Consider the following 19,806-nt stretch of genomic DNA (forward strand, 5'->3'; position numbering starts at 1 on the left):
GTGACATCGAGGATTGCGCAACAGGCGCTCCCAGGCTGTGGAGCGATGCGTTCGGTTTTGATATCCTTAATCTCCGTCCTAAGCATCACTGTTAAACTGTTAAAAAACATCCATAATATCTTACATCCCAACCACCTCCCTCCTACTGTATATACCAAAATAATACCCGACCGTCCTACAGTGTGATCCTCCCTCCCCCAAGGGGAGCTAATCCACGGTGGAGCGTTTCTTTCCCTGGAAGAAGTGGATGCGCCGGTGCGTTTTCAGAGAGCCCAACTTACTGAAGGTCCTGTCGCAGTCCTCGCAGCGGTAGAGCCCCTCTCCGGCGTGGACGGCGCGGTGTCTCTTCAGCGAGGAGGCCGTGGTGAAGCTCTTCTCGCAGCTCTCGCAGCGGAAGGGGTCGGGGTTGTCGGCGCCCGTGTGGACGTACTGCTGGTGTCTCTTCAGCGTGGCCGACCAGGCGAAGCTCTCGTCGCAGTATTTGCAGTGGAAGGGTTTCTCCCCGGTGTGCACGCGCTGGTGGTCCTTTGGAAAAGGGGTGGGTCGATAATATAGATATATATAATATCAGGATATTTTTTTTAGGGATTATTGTTCAACTTACTTAACCGTTTCCCCGCCAGGATAAATATATGACATGCCAGGATATCATTTATACAACTGAATATACGTATTTTGGCAGCGTTGCTTCCAGACAAATAAGTTCTTTAGCGGGGGAAAACAGTAAAACAGTAAAACAACCTACAACGTAACAGAAACTAAAATAAAAAGAAGTAACAGAACATTAAATGAAACGAAACCATCGTTCTACAAAAGTATAAATTATAAACACTTCTTTTGCCGGTGAATCTTTCATAATAATGGAGCTAGAGTGCGAAAAGCCCCATCTTCCATTACCCCCCAAAACCGGGAGGCATAATCTTCCGTTCTTACCTCACGCTGTGCCATCTAAAGTCTTTCTAGAAGCCTTTATATTCCAAACGAGATGCTAGGTTAAGGGCCGATTCATACTCCTGTTTCGGCGCTGTAGTGCCGAAATGATTTCGGCTCGTCAGAAAATTTCAGTAGCACCGAAGAGACGACTTTAGGACGGTACCCGCCCCCCCGAACCTCAAATGACGTCAAATTGTAGGCTCTACAGCGCCGAACCGACTTTTATTCGGATCTAAAATAGGAGTATGAATCGACCCTAAGTCAGAAATTAAGACAGAACATTGCTGTCTTGCTGAAGAAGGAAAGGCCAAACGTTATAAGAATTTAATAACAGCAATGTCGTCTGATATATTTGAAAAGGACCTAACTCCCCACAGTTTGATTAGAAAAGACGTGTATACCTTAGTGATTTGCAGTTCTATACCTTAACAGTTAAGGTATAGAACTGCAAATCATAGAATGCGCATTCACTGTATCACTATATACAATATCTCTGAAAAGGTATATCGTGGAGAGTTTTTTTTCACAATACGATATTCATCACCATCACCTTGTCGCAGAGCGCACCCTACCTTCAGATGACTCAGCACGCTGAAGCCCTTGTCGCAGCGCTCGCAGCGGAACGGTTTCCTCTCTCCCGCCGTGTGGAAGCGCTGGCGGTGCGTCTTGAGCTGCGCCGCCTGACTGAAGCCCTTGTCGCAGCGCTCGCAGCGGAAGGGTTTCTCTCCGGTGTGGACGCGCTGGTGTCTCGTCAGGCTGTCCGACTTGCCGAAGCCCTTCTCGCAGAACTTGCAGACGTGGGGTTTCCTGCCGGGTAATGTTGTTGTTGTCGGCGGCGGCGGCGGTGGTGCTTCCCCCGGTTCGGCTGAAGCGTCGGTGGACTGTTCTCCGTGACCGGAGGATGATGTCGGTTGGTCTGTGTCTGCTTTTCGTTGCCGGCTGGTCACGGAGTCAATGATTTGCCCACTGGCGGCTGCCGAGGTGGTGATCTGCTGTCCGTTGCTCCTCAACATTTGGCAGTAGAGGTCGTTGTGGCTCCTCTTGATGTGTTTATATAAGAAGTCCTGAGACGTGAAGGAGTATGAACACTCGGAGCAGGAGAAGAACCGAGTCTGGGAGGACTGGGACATCACTCCTGAGACAGAGAGAGAGAGAGAGGGATAGAGAGGAGGGGGGGTTATAAACGGTCAGTATAGAGCGTCACGCAGTCCCGCCCCCTTTCATGACGACGCCAGGCCCAGGAAATGAATCCCAATGCATTTTTCACATAGACATTTCAAAACGTTTTCAGACCTTTTAAGCGTCGTACGAAGCCAACTCTTGTCGTGACAAATCATGCCAACACACACAATATATTGGACCAAACAAATAATTACAATGAAGAAAAACAACAAAAATTGTTGTAACCTGACGTTTTTTTCTACTTTCTAATTCTTTGTTGGGCCTGAACAATTTTGTTGTCATGATTTGTCACGAGTTGGCTTTGTCCGCGGCGTAAACGTCTTTAAATAAATACTTTCTGAAAAGTCTATGAGGAAAATTAACGGGATATCTTTTCCGGGTCTCTCAAGGGGGCGGGACTGCAACGCTCTATTGAAACAATTGAAAAGCCTCCATCATCTCCGTTAATCACTTTATTTAATTATTCATCTTTATATTCTCCCTCTAATTTAGTCATTATGCCAACTCACAGTTTTACCCACGCATGTAGTATTCGACGGGCGCTAGCTCCTTTAATGTCTGACTTTCAGAAATTACGTCATGTGGCAGCCAAGTCTATGGACTTTTAATGACGTAAAAAGAACAGACCCCCCCACGTGACGTCATGTGGCAGCCAAGAGTATGGACTTTTAATGTTTGTTTAGAGTACAAGTTTGTTTAAAGAAATGAGGTGCATAACACTCAGGCATGAAGGAGGCATGAGTTCAAGTCCGTTGCTCTCCCCTTGTCCCCCATACATGGGGACTAGGTTGGTGGAGGGTGTGTAGAGCCCAGGATCACATTAGATGATTGACACAGGGGTGAAAAATGGGTTACAAAATCGTGGGATAAAAAATATATAAAAAAAAAAAAAAAAAAAAAAAATGAGGTGCCCCTCACTTCACACGAGTGTGATTTTCAATGACTAACCTCCACTAGTCTCCTCCTCCCAATCATCACTGTCTTCAGTGACTTCAGTGTCAGATTCAAGTTTAACTTCGACTTCAGAAAAGTGTGAAGAGACATCTTCATCATCATCATCATGTTCACTTTTCACTAATGTCAAAATTGACCCATCGGGATCCTCTGGTCTTTGAAGTAGCTCCTCCTGTTCCTCTTTAATGTGTGGAGGCTCTGGTTCCTCCTGGAGCAGACTGGGGCTCCTCTCCCGTTCAATAGAATCCTCCTCTTTACACACAACCACGTGCAGGATGTCTAGGAGGCGAAGAATAACATGATTGCAATTGGTCCCGTTATTGCTGCTTGCAGCTATATTTATTTTGCCATTATTATTGTATAGTGAGAATAAGACATAGAGCACCGAAGTCTGACGTCACTTTCAGTAGAGGGCGCCAGTACACAGGTTCATGTATTTGTTTAGTTACATTGAAATCCCCATAGGGCGATTTTACATACAACAACTGTGTTTGAAAAATAAACATGTCACCCCGGCCGCTTCACTCATATGGATATGAAGAATCAACTGACTGAGAGAAAACGCTAATGTTACTGCTGCTGAATTAGTTAGATTTTCGCTAGAAGCAGACTGTATCATATGACTGACTGTTGCAGAGGATACAGAGACACCTCCCTGACAATAACGCAGAGACAGCTTGTTTATTTTTGGACCACAACGCTTATAGTAGCTTGTAGTAGACGATATTAAGATCACCCCATGTTATTCTCCATAGAGAAATTACTTCCGCGAACCACGGGAATCGTCGGGATGAGCGAGTTACGTCAGGACTTCGGTGCTCTATTGTGGCAGCCTTACAGAACAGAAAATATTAAAGAAAGGAAGCGCACATGAAACTTACTGAGGTGTGAGTGGTCTTCAGGTTCCTCCTGTTTAATAGAAATGTCTTCAGGTTCTCGTTTAATAGAATCGTCCCTGGCTGAGTCTGGAGAGTTCATCTTCACCATGCAGTCTGGACTCCACACACACCGCTCTGAAATGTAGTGAATAAGGACTTTAATAACTGGAGACATAGTTGTGTCAAGAATAACAATATAATACAAAATGGCCTTAGCACGACTCTCCAAAACGTGAATCCTGATATTATGCTAAAGAACTCATGCTTAACTTAAGTTAAGGAAAAATGTATGAAAAGTTTTGACTCCTGCTGTGCAAACAATTCTGTTAATCAATCTGAACATTTAAATTATATAGTCTACTATATTTAATAAATACCCTTTTTTTCCCTTTCAGTTTTCAAATATTTTTGACACAGCATCAAATGTTTATGGTCACACAGGGGTACACTAGTCAAGCACAAAATAATGGTCTGATAGAGACAAAATATAGATTTATTATGATTTTTGTTTTTCATTTGTATCCCTCGGTTTTTGTAACCCATTTTTTCCACCTAGTGTCAATTGTCTACGTCAGCGGTGCCCAAAAGGTAGATCGTGATCTACCAGTAGATCACAAAGGCTGTGCAGGTAGATCAAAAAATATATATAATTTAAATTTAAAATAGGCATCTGCCACTTGAAATAAGGCCACTTGACTCATCAAAAAGGGCCTCTCAGCTCAAACCTACAATGTAAGATGATCTATGTTTTCAAAAGTGTTGCGCACAAACCTCAGTAACATTACAAAGTTATATAGGCCTACTAAAAAAACAACCAATTCCATTTTCACCCTTCTATATATGTGAGATCAACGCCATGCCACTATTCCAAAGGTACATTTTTTTTAAACTATTTTCAGAAAGATTTTGGGTGGGTAGATCTCATTTAGCTGGGCATTTTGAAGGTAGCTCTCAAGTCAATAAAGTATGGGCGCCCCTGGTCTACGTAATCCTGGGCGGCACACTCCCTCTGCCAACTTGGGGAGAGCAACGGACTGATCTCATGCTTCCTTCAATGCATGAGGAGTGCAAACACCCACTTACCTACAGTACATATACATACATAGCTTATGAAGTCAGCCAGTACCATGTTTTCCCAATGCAATCTTACGGAAGCGGTAGTACTGCGCATATAGACAGGGGTTGACTGGCCACAGGCTGACATGCAATTTAAGCCCGATTTAAGCAGTTGATTCACCGCCGTCTAAAAATGTACGTGCCTCTCCTAAGTTTATCATCTGTAGCTCGCCGAAAATACCTTTACTTTTTGGAAACGTTACTGCAAAAAGGGTCTTCTCTATGGAGTCACATTACAGATTCGGAAACCTTTCAATTTCACGTAATTTCACTAATTTGACTCCATACTTCGCCACCGTTTTTGGACGGCTCAAGTTCTACCGATGGACACCTATCTATACGGAGCCTCTTCTCCGAGCTAAGAGCATAGTGAGGTTCCAAGCGGAGCTATAATGAGCACAGAATGTGTTTGATGCAAACCCCTTTGAAGTTCAAAGGGGAATACGAGTCAAATTGCATGACAGGGGTAGATTTTGGGTGGATCAGTAAGGCAAAGGCATGGAAATAAAGAACAAGCCAGAGCTAACTACTAACTCCAGTGTGGTAGGCAGCCTACTCAGTCCTGAACTTCTGTGAACAGAATATATCATATACAGCAGATCGGGCTACAAAGATCCTGAATCCGGGTGTGTGCACATGATCGGTTCAGCTGTGTATTAAGAAATATTAAGAAATATTAAGAACATAGTAACAGACCATTTTTTTCTGTACTATACACAACAGAGGTAGTCTGTCTTTCATTTTCCTAGTATTGCAGAGGATAGAGAAGGAAATAAAAATCACACTCATTGCAGGGAGCTCGCCTGGAGCTCTTAATTGATCCCTCTTAGAACTTCAAAGGCATACTGGCCTTACTGGGGTAGAAACAGAATCCGCTGCAGCTATCAAAGTGATGGCTGTCTTTGATGAGCACAGAACGCGTTTGACACTTAACCCCTTTGAGGTTACATTCAAAAGGGGGTTCGTCTGCGTCGAAGCCAAGAGGAAACACTGGGAGCTTGGAAGAGACACACACACACACACACACACACACACACACACACACAAGCCAATTGGCAATTTCCAAATGCTTGTGTCCGGAAGGTGAGCGCCGCAGAGCGGGCAGTAGCCGGCTGCCTCTCGCTTGCCGTGCGGTCTGGCTGCAGTGTTGTTGTATAAGACTAAAGGCTCATTCATAGTCTGGATTTTCGGTGGTTATAGGTGATCACCGAACTACAACATGACGTCACTGAGCCGCGGTGAAGAGCAAACCACCGCCACCACCGCTCCAGCCCTTCTCTCTGTTTTTACTCACCACCGCTCAACGTTATTTCGCGGTGGTCAGCGGTGGACTCAGCGGTGGTCAGCTCACCACCGAAAATCCAGACTATGAATAGGCCTTTAAGGCCTCACTCACACCTAAGACACAATTTGTGTCCTGCGTGTTCTGTGTGTCATGGCCGCCTCGATGCCTTACCAATGGGAGTCACATGGTTTGGCTGTCTTCTGCCCTCCCCATGCAACAAGGTTGTGTCTTCAATAAAATATAAAATACTAAAATAATTACAAACTTATGCTAGGCTATACACAAACCCTTTCACTTAAACACAATCAGACCCTGTACTGTACGTGTGCTGGACTGTACAAGGCAAGCCCTCCCCCCTGGCCTGTGTGTGTGTGTGTTAGGCTGCGCAACAGTGACACATGGTGGTCAACAAACGCTATTTCCGTACTCGGACGGACAGACACAGGGACAGACATAGCTATCTATAGGAGTGTCTAGCGACTCTAGCACCTCTCAAAAACACAAGATACCTCTGTTCCCCACAACGCATCACGTTATTAACAACAGGCCGCATTTGAAACCATGCACACACTGACACAACCTGTCTGTGTAACTGAGTATACCACATGACACCACAACAGACAAGACAACACAACAAACACACCAGTGAAACCACACAACAGACAAGGCAATTAACACAACACAGACAACACACCACAACAGACAAGACAACACACCACAACAGATAACACAACACACCACACCACTCTACAACGCCACACTGTGTACAGCACAGCACAGCTGGCTGGAGGACACACCTCCACACAGCGAGGGCCAGTCAGATGTGTATCCGCTGCGCGCAGCTTGATTCCCGGACACTTTCATGTCAAGGACCGCCAATATTTACAAGCTTTGGCCGTGGAGGGAGACAGTACGAGTACGACTACGACTCGAGTACGACTATGAATCGACTACGGTTCGGGGACTCTTCCCGAACAGACTTTTTGTCGGCACTAAAAAATAAAGGAGTGAATGAATGATCCGACCCTGAATCTACAGCAATACGATCAGACCAAAGATTTAGACTCTCGTAGCGTTTTCTTTTCGATTTTGACGAGTGATATCGTCAGAATCGGGGAGGAAAAAACCCACTACGAGTCTCTAAATCGTGGGATAAAGATGTTAGATGTTTGTATAAAACACAACATGAATCAGTTCATCTTACCTACATGCCGTGTTTAAGGTTGGTTGGGCAGGGCTGCTAACTGTCCTCAACAACAGTGTTTATAATTTCATTGTATTGCAAAGTAACATCAGTCAGTCAGTCGGAGCTCACACACCATAATATGATGATTTTCATTTATCTTTCTCTCATAATAATAACGCCGTCGCCTCTTCTTCTGGTTCCGGCAGGCTGTACACACTGCGAAGTGTAAAATGCTGCCCTCCACTGGCAAGGGACCGTACGTACGTTTCATATATTTGAAATTGAATATAGGCCTAGTACAAACAAAACAAAAAGGCGCTTTCTGCTTATTTGTTAATTAAGAACAGTACTTAAATAAATATGTACTTTATAGTATTATTATATTATCTATTATTATTATATGGGGTAGGTAGGCAACCTTTGGCACCAGTGCCAACATTGAACACAAAAGACTGTGATATGGAGCACCAGACAGTGGGACTCCCCCCATATGAGAATGTAAAGGGAATTGAGCCATTCATTACAATTATATTGTTTGGGTTCCACAGATAAATAGTGAAAATAGCCGATCTAAAAGCTCAACAATGCCAATTGTCACATTGAGCTTGTAGAGTGGCCATGTTCACAAATGTTGCCTCTTAAATTACCTTTGAAAATGATACCAGTTTGTATAGTAGTGTGTTGCAGTATAGGCCTATAGTGGTACAAATTGGAGAGTTAACTTACAACATCGCTGTTCACTTCATGGGACCAGTCCAATGGCGGCTCCGTGCGACAGCATGCACTGGACTCAGGGAACAGCCCAGCTGTAATGATCTTAAATCCCTTTATTTTAGATAAGTCTTTTTAGTAATACAACATAAACATTACAGACTTTAGTTGTTACTGTACAATACTTTAAAATAGTTGGCATGTTTGTTGCACACATGCCTAAAATTGCAGATTTTTGCGCAGCACTCATTGAAAAGAAACCCCCCAATGTATTTAAAACAGCAGAGCGTGTGCAGGCGCTCACACACACACACTAAAGCAGTGGTTCTTTAGGGTATTTCTGTGTGGAGTTTGCATGTTCTCCCCGTGTCCCCTAGGGTAGGTACCCTCACAAAAAACATGCAGTAATCCTGGTCTCTAAACTGCCTCCCCCTGGCCAGCCGGGGCGCCTGATGGAGGGGAAAGGAACTGGCTGGAATAACGTGTTCCTTCCAAGCGCTACGTCCAACCAGGGAAACTCCCCCCTGTCAAGTGTAAATCACTCTGGATTAAGTCTGCTAAATGCCTAAATTTTAAATTGTGTAAAGGAGCAACTTGGACACTCAGTCATGAAGGAAGCATGAGTTAAGTCCGTTGCTAAACATGGCGCCTAATACCGAGCACAGCAAAAACTGTTTCCAGTGTATTCCATCTCCACAACGCTAAAGCTGCCAGAGAACTAGACGTCTACCTGAGCGGACTCAAACTGAAGCATGCACCCTATCCAACCTACCTCGGTGTGACCCTCGACAGAACTCTGTCCTTCAAGGAACACCTAAAAGGGACGGCAGCTAAGGTGAAGTCCAGAAACAACCTGCTCTGCAAACTTGCTGGTGCAAAATGGGGGGCGGCAGCCTCCACACTGCGCACCTCAGCACTGGCCCTGTCATACTCTGCAGCAGAATATTGTGCCCCTGTCTGGTCTAGGTCATCACACACACACACACCAAGTGGACACCCAGCTCAATACCACCATGAGAACCATAACCGGGACTATTCGCTCCACACCACTCCCCTGGCTCGCGGCACTCGTAGATCTATTTTTGAAAAAACATGAAAATGTGGCACAAATCTGAATATATTCTTTCACAGCAAATGTTTTTAACTCAAATATTTGCTTCCGAGGTGGGTCCCTGGAACTGCATGTGTTGAGATTGGGGTCCGCAGCCAATTTGCATATAATTCTTCACATGAAAAAGGTTAACATGTCAAATTGTGGATCCAGTCCGGGTGTTAGTCATAATTCCTTCAAAATACATGCAAGGTTCCCCACCTCTGTCAGCTGTGATTTAATGAGTACAATGAATTAATAGTGCCTCCCATTTACAACATAAGCATTTAGCAGACCCTCTTAATCCAGAGCGATTTACAGTAAGCAAGAACAGAAACATGGGGTAATACATCAAATACATGAAAATTAGTCTTCATAGACATAGATCATAATGTAAGCTAAGAACCTAACAGTGGAATATCTATAGAATTAAATGCGTGTACACTATAAAGTGGTACTGTACATGTCTACATAAAATGCTATCTAAGTTGAAATATGCATACGCCTGTAAAGTTGCCGAGGCTAGGGCAAAGCCATTGGCATGTAATAAAACACAGAAAAGGTTACATACGTTCACATTCCATTAGATGATTGAAACATGAATTGATTCATTTCAAATCGGTAAAATTCTAGGAAATAAATATACATAAATAAAAACAGTTCTACTGTATACATGAATAGCACCAGAATATTTTACAATAGAGATGACTGCAATGACATCCTCTAGCTAAAATAATAGTCAAGATTGATGGATTGTTAACCCATTCTGACCTGAGATCAGATTCATACGAGGTTTCCCACTGGACACACACTGGTCTGATGAACCCATTCTGACCTGAGATCAGATTCTAAAAAATGTCAGTCGTTCTTTGATTTTTCAAAAATAGCAGACCTACAAGCTCGTAGCGCGCCACTCGGTGGCGCGCTATGAGCTTGTAGATCTGCTATTTTCAATAGCTAAAGCATAACATGATGCTAGCACCAAAATGGGTTCCCGTTCAGAATGGGTTAAGGTTAACACTGAAAGAAAAATTGGTGTCAGGATTTGAAAGAAGAAAAAAAAAAGATGGAGAATGGAGGCTTCGGACTATTGACACGAATTGACGCAGAATTTTCGATTACTGCTGAGTGTTAACTGTATTTGACTAATTTCTCAACGGCGATTAATTGATTAACTATTAACATCGCCAGTGTCTACTGTCTGATCATGTGACCCGAGTTATTGGTACTTTTGTCCCACACGTTTACAGTGGACATTTCTTTGTCCTCTGAGAACTGTGGACACGAAGGTGTGCCTTCAGATTACTTGAAACATTGAAACTCTTGTCACAGTGTTCACAGTGGAAAGGCTTTTCCCCAGTGTGGATACGCTGGTGTGTTTTCAGAGAGGATTCTGCAGTAAAACTCTTGTCACAATGATCACAGTAGAAACACGGTTCGTCTCCGACGTGCACGCGCTGGTGTTTCTTCAGAGAGGACGAATGGGTGAAACTCTTGCTGCACTGTTCACACTGGAAAGGTTTTTCTCCAGTGTGGACGCGCTGGTGCGTGTCCAGAGAACCCGGCTCTCGGAAACTCTTGTCGCAGTGTTCACAGTGGAAGCGAGGTTCGTCGCCGACGACGTGTAGGCGTTGGTGTTTTTTAAGAGAGGACGAATAGGTGAAACTCTTGCTGCACTGCGTACACTGGAAAGGCTTCTCTCCCGTGTGGACGCGCTGGTGTTTATTCAGGGAACCCGACTCTCGGAAACTCTTGTCGCAGTGCTTACACTTGAAGGGTTTCTCTCCGGTGTGGACACGCTGGTGTTTCTTCAGGTCGGACGCCTGGCTGAAACTCTTGTCACACTGTTCACACTGGAAGCGTTTCTCCCCCGTGTGAACACGCTGGTGCGTCTTCAGGTGATCGTTCTGCTTGAAGCTCTTGTGACAGTGTTCGCAGTGGAAAGGTTTCTCTCCGGTGTGGACACGCTGGTGCTTCTTCAGGTCAGACGACCTGTAGAAACACTTGTCACAGTGTTCACAGAAGTGCGTTTTGTTGGCTGTGAACATCAGCTGGCGATGTGTCGTCTGGGCTTCTTCTGGTTCAGTTAAAGTGTCGGCAAACTGTGGATGGCGGTACGGTCTCGGTGGTTCGTCGGCGTCTCCTCGTTTCTGGCTGGTTACGGAGGTCAATGAGGTGATCTGTCCGTTCCTCAGCATTTGGCAGTAGTGGTCGTTGTGTCTAGCCCTGACGTGTCTATGGAGGAAGACGTGAGACGTGAAGGAGTATGAACACTCGGAACAGGAGAAGAACTGAGTCTGGGACGACTGGGACGTCACTCCTGAGAGCCAGAGAGAGAGAGAGTGAGAGATGGGGTGACAACGGGTGAGAGAGGGTGAGCGAAGGGGAGCGGCAGGATAAAAATGGTGTGAGTACAGGCATTTTCGGAAAGCATCCATCATCAAGGCCTGTGTTTGGGTTAAAGGTTAAACGTTTGGAGACATACATTTTTGTTTTCCGACCTTCAATTTCACGCAAAAACTTTGAACTTTTACTTTATTTTATTTGTTTATTTTGAGAGGACAATGCATTACAAATAAATGCAACATTCAATGGATTTTCTGTGGTCTGTGGCTTTCTGAATAATTAGGCTAAAAACAATGCTGTGTTTTGTCTATGTTTCTACGTGAGTGGTTCTCACGCATTTTCATGTCAAGTACCCTCAGAAATATATGTAATTGGCCGCCGACACACATCTGAAAATAATAGTTCCAGGGTCCCCCCAGATGCACAGATTTGCACACGTTCACTCTGAAAGAATATATATTCAAAGATTTGCACCACATTTTCAAGTTATGAGCTTGTAGATCTGCTATTTTTCAATAGCTAAAGTATAACATATTGCCATAAACACCAAAAGGGATTCGCGCCCAATGGGTTAAAACACAAATGTGCGAGTCAGCAGGTTAAAAATGTGCCCCTGACTTGACCTGGCAATCAACAGCACTATTAATGGCAGCTGTGTAACGGCTTGTCTTTTGTCCGTGTCTTTTTGTGCGTACTGTAGTTCTCTTAAGTTTCAGGCCCGTTGAGATCTACACTATCCTTCCTATGTAGACATGCAGGGACTCAACCTAAAGTCACTTCTACGTTCCACTTTTCATAAAAAGGACAACTTATAATAATAATAATATTGTAATTGCATTTTGGCTATGCACAATAAAGCGTTATTCATAGTCTGAATTTTCGGTGGTGAGGTGACCACCAAACATGACGTCACGAGCCGCTTGTGAAGAGCAAACCACCGCCACCGCTCCAGCCCTTCTCTCTGTTTTTACTCACCACCGTTCAACGTCATTTCTGCTCCGGTGGTCAGCTCACCTTCGGAGCGGTGGTCACCTCACCACCGGAGCGGTGGTCACCTCACCACCGGAGCGGTGGTCACCTCACCACCGGAGCGGTGGTCACCTCACCACCGGAGCGATGTTCATCTCACCACCGGAGCGATGGTCACCTCACCACCGGAGCGGTGGTCACCTCACCACCGAAAAACCAGACTATGAAAAGGCCTTAACTGCAACTGCAAACAAATTTTGGTTGATAGTCTCTTTTTTTTTGTCGTTTTGTCAACACCCAGTTTCCCACTACACATGCAGTTCCTGTGACTGTTTTTAACCCCCAGGTGACTGACCTCCACTGGTCTCCCCCCAATCATCACTGTCTTCAGTCACTTCAGAGTCGGACTCAAGTTCAACTTCAACTTCAGAGCAGTGGGAAGAGACGTCTTCCTCTTTGATGTGTGGCGGAGGCTCTGGTTCCTCCCGGAGCGGACTGGGGCTCCTCTCCCGGCCTGGAGAATGCTCCTCTTTGCACACCACCACGTGCAGGATGTCTAGGAGCAGGAGAAATATCATCATTGTCAACACTGGATTCCTAAAATGTAAATCCATCCGTTTTTCTTCCATGTAATAATAAATAATAATAGGGCCAGGACTAATTGCGATTAATTTAGATTAATTAACTACAGAAAAATTAATCGCGATTAACTACAGATAAATTAATCGCACCTTTTTTTTCACCGCAGAACGTTTCTCACCGCTTTTCTATAGTACTGAAAACTGGAAATAATAAAAAGTCACCCCATTTTGTGTTGCCTAGAACTGGAGGTCTGACAAAAAACAGTAACGATATGAAGTAAGTACAGCTTTGTGATGTCACTGAGATGTACTTGTTACTGTTCCTAATATTTTTTTTCAGACCTCCAGTTCTAGGCAACACAGAATGGGGTGACTTTTTATTATTATTTCCACAACAGGTATATTAATGACAGTAAAATGTTGAAAATTAGTGGTATCCTGTAGTCACTATTCATTGATTCACTGGGATACCAAAAAGCATATGCAAAAAATATGCGATTAAAATGCGATTAATCTAGATTAATTAACTACAAAGCCTCTGATTAATTAGATTTTTTTTTAATCTAGTCCCAGCTCTAAATAATAATAATAAAACTTTATTTGTATAGCACCTTTCATGACATGAAATGCAGCTCAAAGTGCTTTACAGAGCAATGGAGGGGGAAAAAAAGAAAAGCAAGACAACGACATTAAAAAAAACAAGCCGTAATGCAATTCAGTGAGGACATGAATAACAAAAAATAAAAGATCAATTAAAAGCAATGTTGTAGAAGTGAGTCTTGAGCTGTGCTTTAAAAATGTCTACAGAGGCTGCCTGACGAAGGTACAGTGGGAGCTTGTTCCATGCTGACGGCCCGTAGAAGCAAAAAGCTGCTTCCCCCGTATTTTTTAGTTGCCATTTTTTTGGCAAAGCGAGCAGGCCGGCAGTGGAAGACCTTAGAGGGCGGTTTGGGACATATTTAGGCAGGCAGTCATGTAGGTAGGAAGGTGCGAGACCATTGAGAGCTTTATACACAAGTAAAATAATTTTAAAATCAATCCTAAAAACAACCGGAAGCCAGTGCAGTGATAATATTACAATGTAATGTGCTTAACTACCAAGATATGATTGACTAAAGTTACTAACTACAGGTTATTACAGTTCTGAATGATTTAGCAAGATTTATGTTAGATAATCTGAAATTATATATTATTTACTTTACCCCAAAATGAGTTATGGACATATACTTCACACCTGAGCTCTGATTTGGGAGTATATAAACCCATTTAGACCCAAGTTCGATTCTACAAAAATGTATTCAAAATCCTGACAGTTTTCTGAAAAACATGTTTCATGTCAGTCGTTCTCAAACATTATCATGTCAAGGACCCCCAAAAATATCTGTATTTGCCCACAGACCCCCATCTGAAAATATGTCATTCCAGGGACCCCCCCAGAAGCAAAGATTTGAGTTAAAAACGTGTGCACGCTGCCAGTCGGCCAAGCAAGTACTCTTTTCATAGAAATGTGTCACACATAATAGTAATGTTTTGTAAACTACTACGACTAAGAAAGTGCAGACTGTAAATACTCTTTTGTGTTTTGAAAACGCCCTCTAAATGCTGACTACGTTTTATGAAAAACAATCAAATATTTAAAAATAACCCCTGTGTGAAGTGAGGGGCGCTGTTATCATCGTACCATCACCATCATTTGCTCAGACACATCTGACGTAAATTCTCCATTCATTGCCAATGGCATTTAATGTTTGTGTTAGGACAACATTCTACACAATAGCTGAATATAGGAGGGGCTAGCGGCACTCAAATATTACAAAAAATATTATGCTATATACTAGTACTGTACATGGCAACAAGAACCCACTATACACTATATGTTGTGGCTGATAATAATTTACCAATAAATTACTCATGCCGGCAGGCTAAGCCTGGGAGCTAAAAACAAACTGTAATGACGCGGGACAAAACAATGATAAAATGATTCATATCCAAACAAGCTCAAAGTTTAAAATGTTTATATAGCTCAGTGCACAAAATATTACAATACAATAAATAAATATATATAATATGTGAGAATCCAATAAATAACAATCAAAACAGTGGGGAAACAAAACGTGAATGAATCAAACTATAACAAAGTATATTGTGCGGTCAACAAAGTGTATCCTCCCAGCTCACCCTGCCTCCAAGTTCAAACAGCCTTAGGCGTGAGCTGGTTCAGACACCCATATTTGTCGACTACCAAGGGCCACCCACAGTCAGAGACGCTCCCACCAATAACGGAACGTCAATGCGGTGCCCACACCCATCACCAACCAAGTGACAACCACTATAGCTAAGCACTCTTTGGCTCCTACACTATACTAAACCCACTATACTTACAAAGATCTGTGTTATCTCACAGAGCCATTCCTAGACACCTCGTCTCGTCTCCTACAGAGACACACCATAAAAGTCTGTGTTGTGCAAAATACAATGTTGCTTTTGGATATGTAATAAGAAAATAAACATTAAATCATAATCATGATTTTTTGACCACGGTCGAGATCATGGATTTCACAATGCCACGCCAGACTTTCCTGGTCCTTCATTGGCATCCCCAGTTCCTGCTTACTGATGCATGTGTCCCTATACTAGCGATGACATCAGGGGAACGACAGTTTTCTACCTCTGGTCTGCTTTTTGAGGCAGGACTCCAGAGAAGAAGGGAAGATATAACCTCATTGTCAGCTCTGTAGCAGTGGCCGGCAAACAGTGTTCTTCTGGATCGGACCAGTGAAGAAACACGGGGAAGGTTGCCGTATATTAGATTAGTCGATGGGTGGCTCTTCCAAGTCAGATTTTGCGCTCTCATTAGAAGGTGGGTGTAAGTGCCATCCAACCGTTTCTCTAATTTATTTTAAAGTGTCCATGTCTCAGAGCCATAAAGTAGAATCCAGTCGTCCTAAATATTTTTACTTACACATCTTACTAAGCTGGGATGACCAGATCTTATGCATGTCATTGCAGGCTGACCAGGCCATACCCTTCCTAGTTTGAAAGTCCTAAACATTAAATATAATATCTTTCAAAATGAAATGTGAGAGATATTCCAATGGTTTTTCAAATCGGGATATTATAGGTGTCATGATATATTTTACCATTGTTGTTGCATAGTGAAAACAAGACATTGAGACCCTACAGAACAGAAAATATCAAAGAAAGGAAGAGCACATGAAACTTACTGAGGTGTGAGTGGTCTTCAGGTTCCTCCTGTTTAATAGAAATGTCTTCAGGTTCCTGTTTAATAGAAACGTCCCTGGCTGAGTCTGCAGTGTTCATCTTCACCTGCAGTCTGGACTCGACACACTGATCTGAAATGAAGTGAATAAGGAAGGACTTTAATAACTGGAGACCTAGTGGTGTTATAGCACAACTCTCCAACATGTGAATCTGGAGATTAGCCTACGGGATTCATGTATTAGGGAAATAAATCATGCTTAACTTAAACTAAATAAAGTATAACTATTTTAATTCAGGATTCCAACAAATGTGTTTAAAACGTATATTTTGAAACATTCCATTTGACAATGATGCTCTTTATTGTTTTGTCTTGTGCTTTGTTATAAACACTGACTGATCTTTTGTTCAGAATCTAGCCAAGATGAAGGATAGAGAAGCTCAACAAGAAAACTACAACCAATTAATCTATTTGGAAACACTTTGGTTTCAAGAGTCATAAAACAATACAGGCTGGCTAACAAACAGGCTACTGCGGAGTGCAGCGAATCAGGCTGGAACCCAGGCTAACACCACAATACTGTGTAAGATTTGTTACAACGGTGTTACAACAATATGACCAAGTCATCACACACCCACACACACACACACACACACACACACACACACACACACACACACACACACACACCCACCCCAAAACCCCTGGCTCTGAAGTCTGAACATGTAAAAATGCAAAATCTATTATGGTGCTTTTACCCTGCTGCCCCACTTGTCCGTTTAGAACCCGTAGGTCCGTAGTTTACAATAAAAAAAAATGTTTCAACCCAATGTCTCGGAATCTGTCCTCCATCTTGGATCTTTCATCGTCTCTCCAAAGGAGTGCAACTGGCTACGCAACCTTGACCGCCAGGGGCACTGTTGCGCAGTTGCAATAGACTCTATTGCAGAGGAAAGATCCAAGATGGATGACAGAGTCCGCGACAGAATGGATTTAAACACTTTTTTGTTGAAAACTACGGACCTCCGGGTTTTAAATGCTAGGCGCATATAAACCGAACAAGTTGGGCAGCAGTATTGCACCTTAGATTTTGCATATGTACATGTTCAGAGCCATTCAAGGGCAGGGGGTTTGGACGAAAGACGAGTTCGCTTAGACTCTCGTAGATGGAAAATACATTTATGATCGAAGGTCTACATTTAGGCAAACAGCACCGTAGCCTACACAATAATAACTACTGGTTGTTTATGAACACATTTATAACAAGCAGGCAGAATCAGATATAACACAAACTCGATTCGTGTTTCATCTTAGAAGATGAGTCAAAAAGGACAAGGGGATGAAACAACGTGAATCTGTTCATCTTACCTGCTGTGTTTCAGTGGTTGAGCTGCTAACAAACGTCCTGCTGCTGCTTAACCACACTGTTTTGAAACGACACGTTTTACTTTTCTTTGTATGTTGAAACCACACGTATTATTTGTCGTTGTATGTTAAAGTGTCAACAGTCAAGTCAACACAACGCCATGTTGTTTTCACAACTGCATTGTGGGTAACTGTGTTCTTCTCCTGAGTCCTGACCAGTTTGAGTCACTGTCTGAGAGCTAGCAGATTTAAGACATCCGGTTGCCTTCAGAATAAAATAAGGTTATTTAATTCGTTAATTAAATAATTTTTACATTACATTATTAGTATTATTATTACATTACAGGTATTGTAAAGACACACATTATGTTTCTGTGTAAAAATAAGTAATTAAATAACGCTAATAATAAATGCTATTCACTGGAGTGCATGGACTTTATAAAGTGGACACTGGACAAAAGACGGCTCCGCGAGGCAACTATCTGGACATACCCACGCATTCAGGGAGATGTCCTCTACCACACCCCACTCTCCGCTAAGCGGGAGAGGTGTAAAATTCACAGCAGCAGTCAGCAGAGCTTCTACTGGGGTCAATGCTCAAAACAGTACCGTTTCCAGGACCCAGAATGGACACTGGACAAAAGACGGCTCCGCGAGGCAACTATCTGGACATACCCACGCGTTCGGGGAGATGTCCTCTACCACACCCCACTCTCCGCTAAGCGGGAGAGGTGTAAAATTCACAGCAGCAGAGCTTCTACTGGGGTCAATGCTCAAAAATGTACCGTTTCCGGACCCAGAATGGACACTGGACAAAGAGGCCTCCGCGAGGCAACTATCTGGACATACCCACGTGTTCAGGGAGATGACGTCTACCACACCCCACTCTCCGCTAAGCGGGAGAGGTGTAAAATTCACAGCAGCAGAGCTTCTACTGGGGTCAATGCTCAAAACAGTACCGTTTCCGGACCCAGAATGGACACTGGACAAAAGACGGCTCCGCGAGGCAACTATCTGGACATACCCACGCGTTAGGGGAGATGTCCTCTACCACATATTTATTTTAAGCCTGGAAACCAAGGCACCCACCCAGGCTCCTGGTGAATCATGACAAAAACAATTGATTGTCTCAAAAAATAAAAATACAAATAAATTGATTCATTATTATTATTACTATATTTAATAAATATTTTTTGTTTTGTTTTTAGTTTTCAAAATAATAATAATGCAGAATCAAATATCTAATGATCATAAATGATTATTTTTCCTTTCCTTTTATGTGGCACCCAAAACGGCCGCCACTGCTATCCTATTAGTGGATGTGTTCAGATCTTTACATTCCATTCGTCTTCTCAGTGTTATGATGTTGTTGAATAAGAGTATGTTTTCTTATTCGCAGGCAGGCAGGCGTACAAGCCATAATAACTGAAGCCGTCTTTAAACCTACTACAACCCTGACCTGGGAAGACTTTAAGTTTTCTTTTGCATGATATGCAGGTGTGCACAATCAATTTGTTCATAACTATAATCCGAGAAATTGCGTCCTCAGAATGCGCCTGCGCCTGCGCACTGCGAGTGGCCGGAAAGTGTGCCATTCCACGCTGCGATTGGCTGGAAGGTGTGCCATTCTGCACTGCGATTAGCTAACCTCGCCACCTGCAGGCTCTCCACAACCTCGGAGGAAAGCCTGGTCTCCGTTTCATTTCGGTATATGATCCGCTCAGGAGCAGATGATATCGTTACGTCATGTTGTAGTGTTGTTTTGTAGTCGACAGGCAGGAACAACAGGCAGCGACTTTATTGAGGGAAAAGGAAGGTTCCTTCCTTTTTTCTCAATAAAAGCTACAGGCTACGAGAGATTTTATTGAGGGAAAAGGAAGGAATATATAAGGAACGATACCATCCCCCCCGCCCGGATCATAATATACCGAAATGGTGCCCAGGCTAGCGATCAGCTGGAAAGTCATTCACCTGAAAGGTGCCTAATAGT

The 19,806-nt window shown here is 43.3% G+C and overlaps 2 protein-coding genes across 3 annotated transcripts; both read right to left on the reverse strand.

Moving 5' to 3' along the window:
• Positions 1-126: 126 nt before the first annotated feature.
• On the reverse strand, positions 127-7,663 carry LOC308326872 (uncharacterized protein). 2 transcript variants are annotated; one of them, XM_080779922.1, is made up of 5 exons: positions 7,557-7,663; positions 3,951-4,082; positions 3,064-3,348; positions 1,506-2,068; positions 127-525 (listed from the first exon to the last, which is right to left on the reverse strand). In XM_080779922.1, exons 2-5 carry the CDS (start codon positions 4,054-4,056, stop codon positions 208-210), a joined length of 1,272 nt encoding a protein of 423 aa, XP_080636048.1. In that variant the 5' UTR covers positions 4,057-4,082; positions 7,557-7,663; the 3' UTR covers positions 127-207. The 2 variants fall into 2 exon arrangements, with proteins under 2 accessions (XP_080636048.1, XP_080636049.1); XM_080779923.1 differs by having other exon boundaries at positions 7,553-7,595.
• Positions 7,664-8,478: 815 nt separating this feature from the next.
• On the reverse strand, positions 8,479-17,972 carry LOC308326648 (uncharacterized protein). Its single transcript, XM_080779618.1, has 5 exons — positions 17,820-17,972; positions 16,456-16,584; positions 13,006-13,206; positions 10,355-11,655; positions 8,479-10,101 (listed from the first exon to the last, which is right to left on the reverse strand). Exons 2-4 carry the CDS (start codon positions 16,550-16,552, stop codon positions 10,580-10,582), a joined length of 1,374 nt encoding a protein of 457 aa, XP_080635744.1. The 5' UTR covers positions 16,553-16,584; positions 17,820-17,972; the 3' UTR covers positions 8,479-10,101; positions 10,355-10,579.
• Positions 17,973-19,806: the final 1,834 nt, after the last annotated feature.

Source organism: Protomyctophum bolini, assembly GCF_963924005.1.
Source record: "Protomyctophum bolini genome assembly, chromosome: 13".
NCBI lineage: Eukaryota > Metazoa > Chordata > Actinopteri > Myctophiformes > Myctophidae > Protomyctophum > Protomyctophum bolini.

Coding starts and splice junctions, on each gene's coding strand:
- LOC308326872 (XM_080779922.1), bottom strand. CDS start 4,056: ATGGTGAAGATGAACTCTCCAGACTCAGCCAGGGACGATTCTATTAAA. Junction 3,349..3,950: donor TGAAGACCACTCACACCTCA/GTAAGTTTCATG, acceptor TTCGCCTCCTAG/ACATCCTGCACGTGGTTGTG. Junction 526..1,505: donor GCGTGCTGAGTCATCTGAAG/GTAGGGTGCGCT, acceptor CCTTTTCCAAAG/GACCACCAGCGCGTGCACAC.
- LOC308326648 (XM_080779618.1), bottom strand. CDS start 16,552: ATGAACACTGCAGACTCAGCCAGGGACGTTTCTATTAAACAGGAACCT. Junction 13,207..16,455: donor TGAAGACCACTCACACCTCA/GTAAGTTTCATG, acceptor TCCTGCTCCTAG/ACATCCTGCACGTGGTGGTG. Junction 11,656..13,005: donor TTGGGGGGAGACCAGTGGAG/GTCAGTCACCTG, acceptor TCTGGCTCTCAG/GAGTGACGTCCCAGTCGTCC.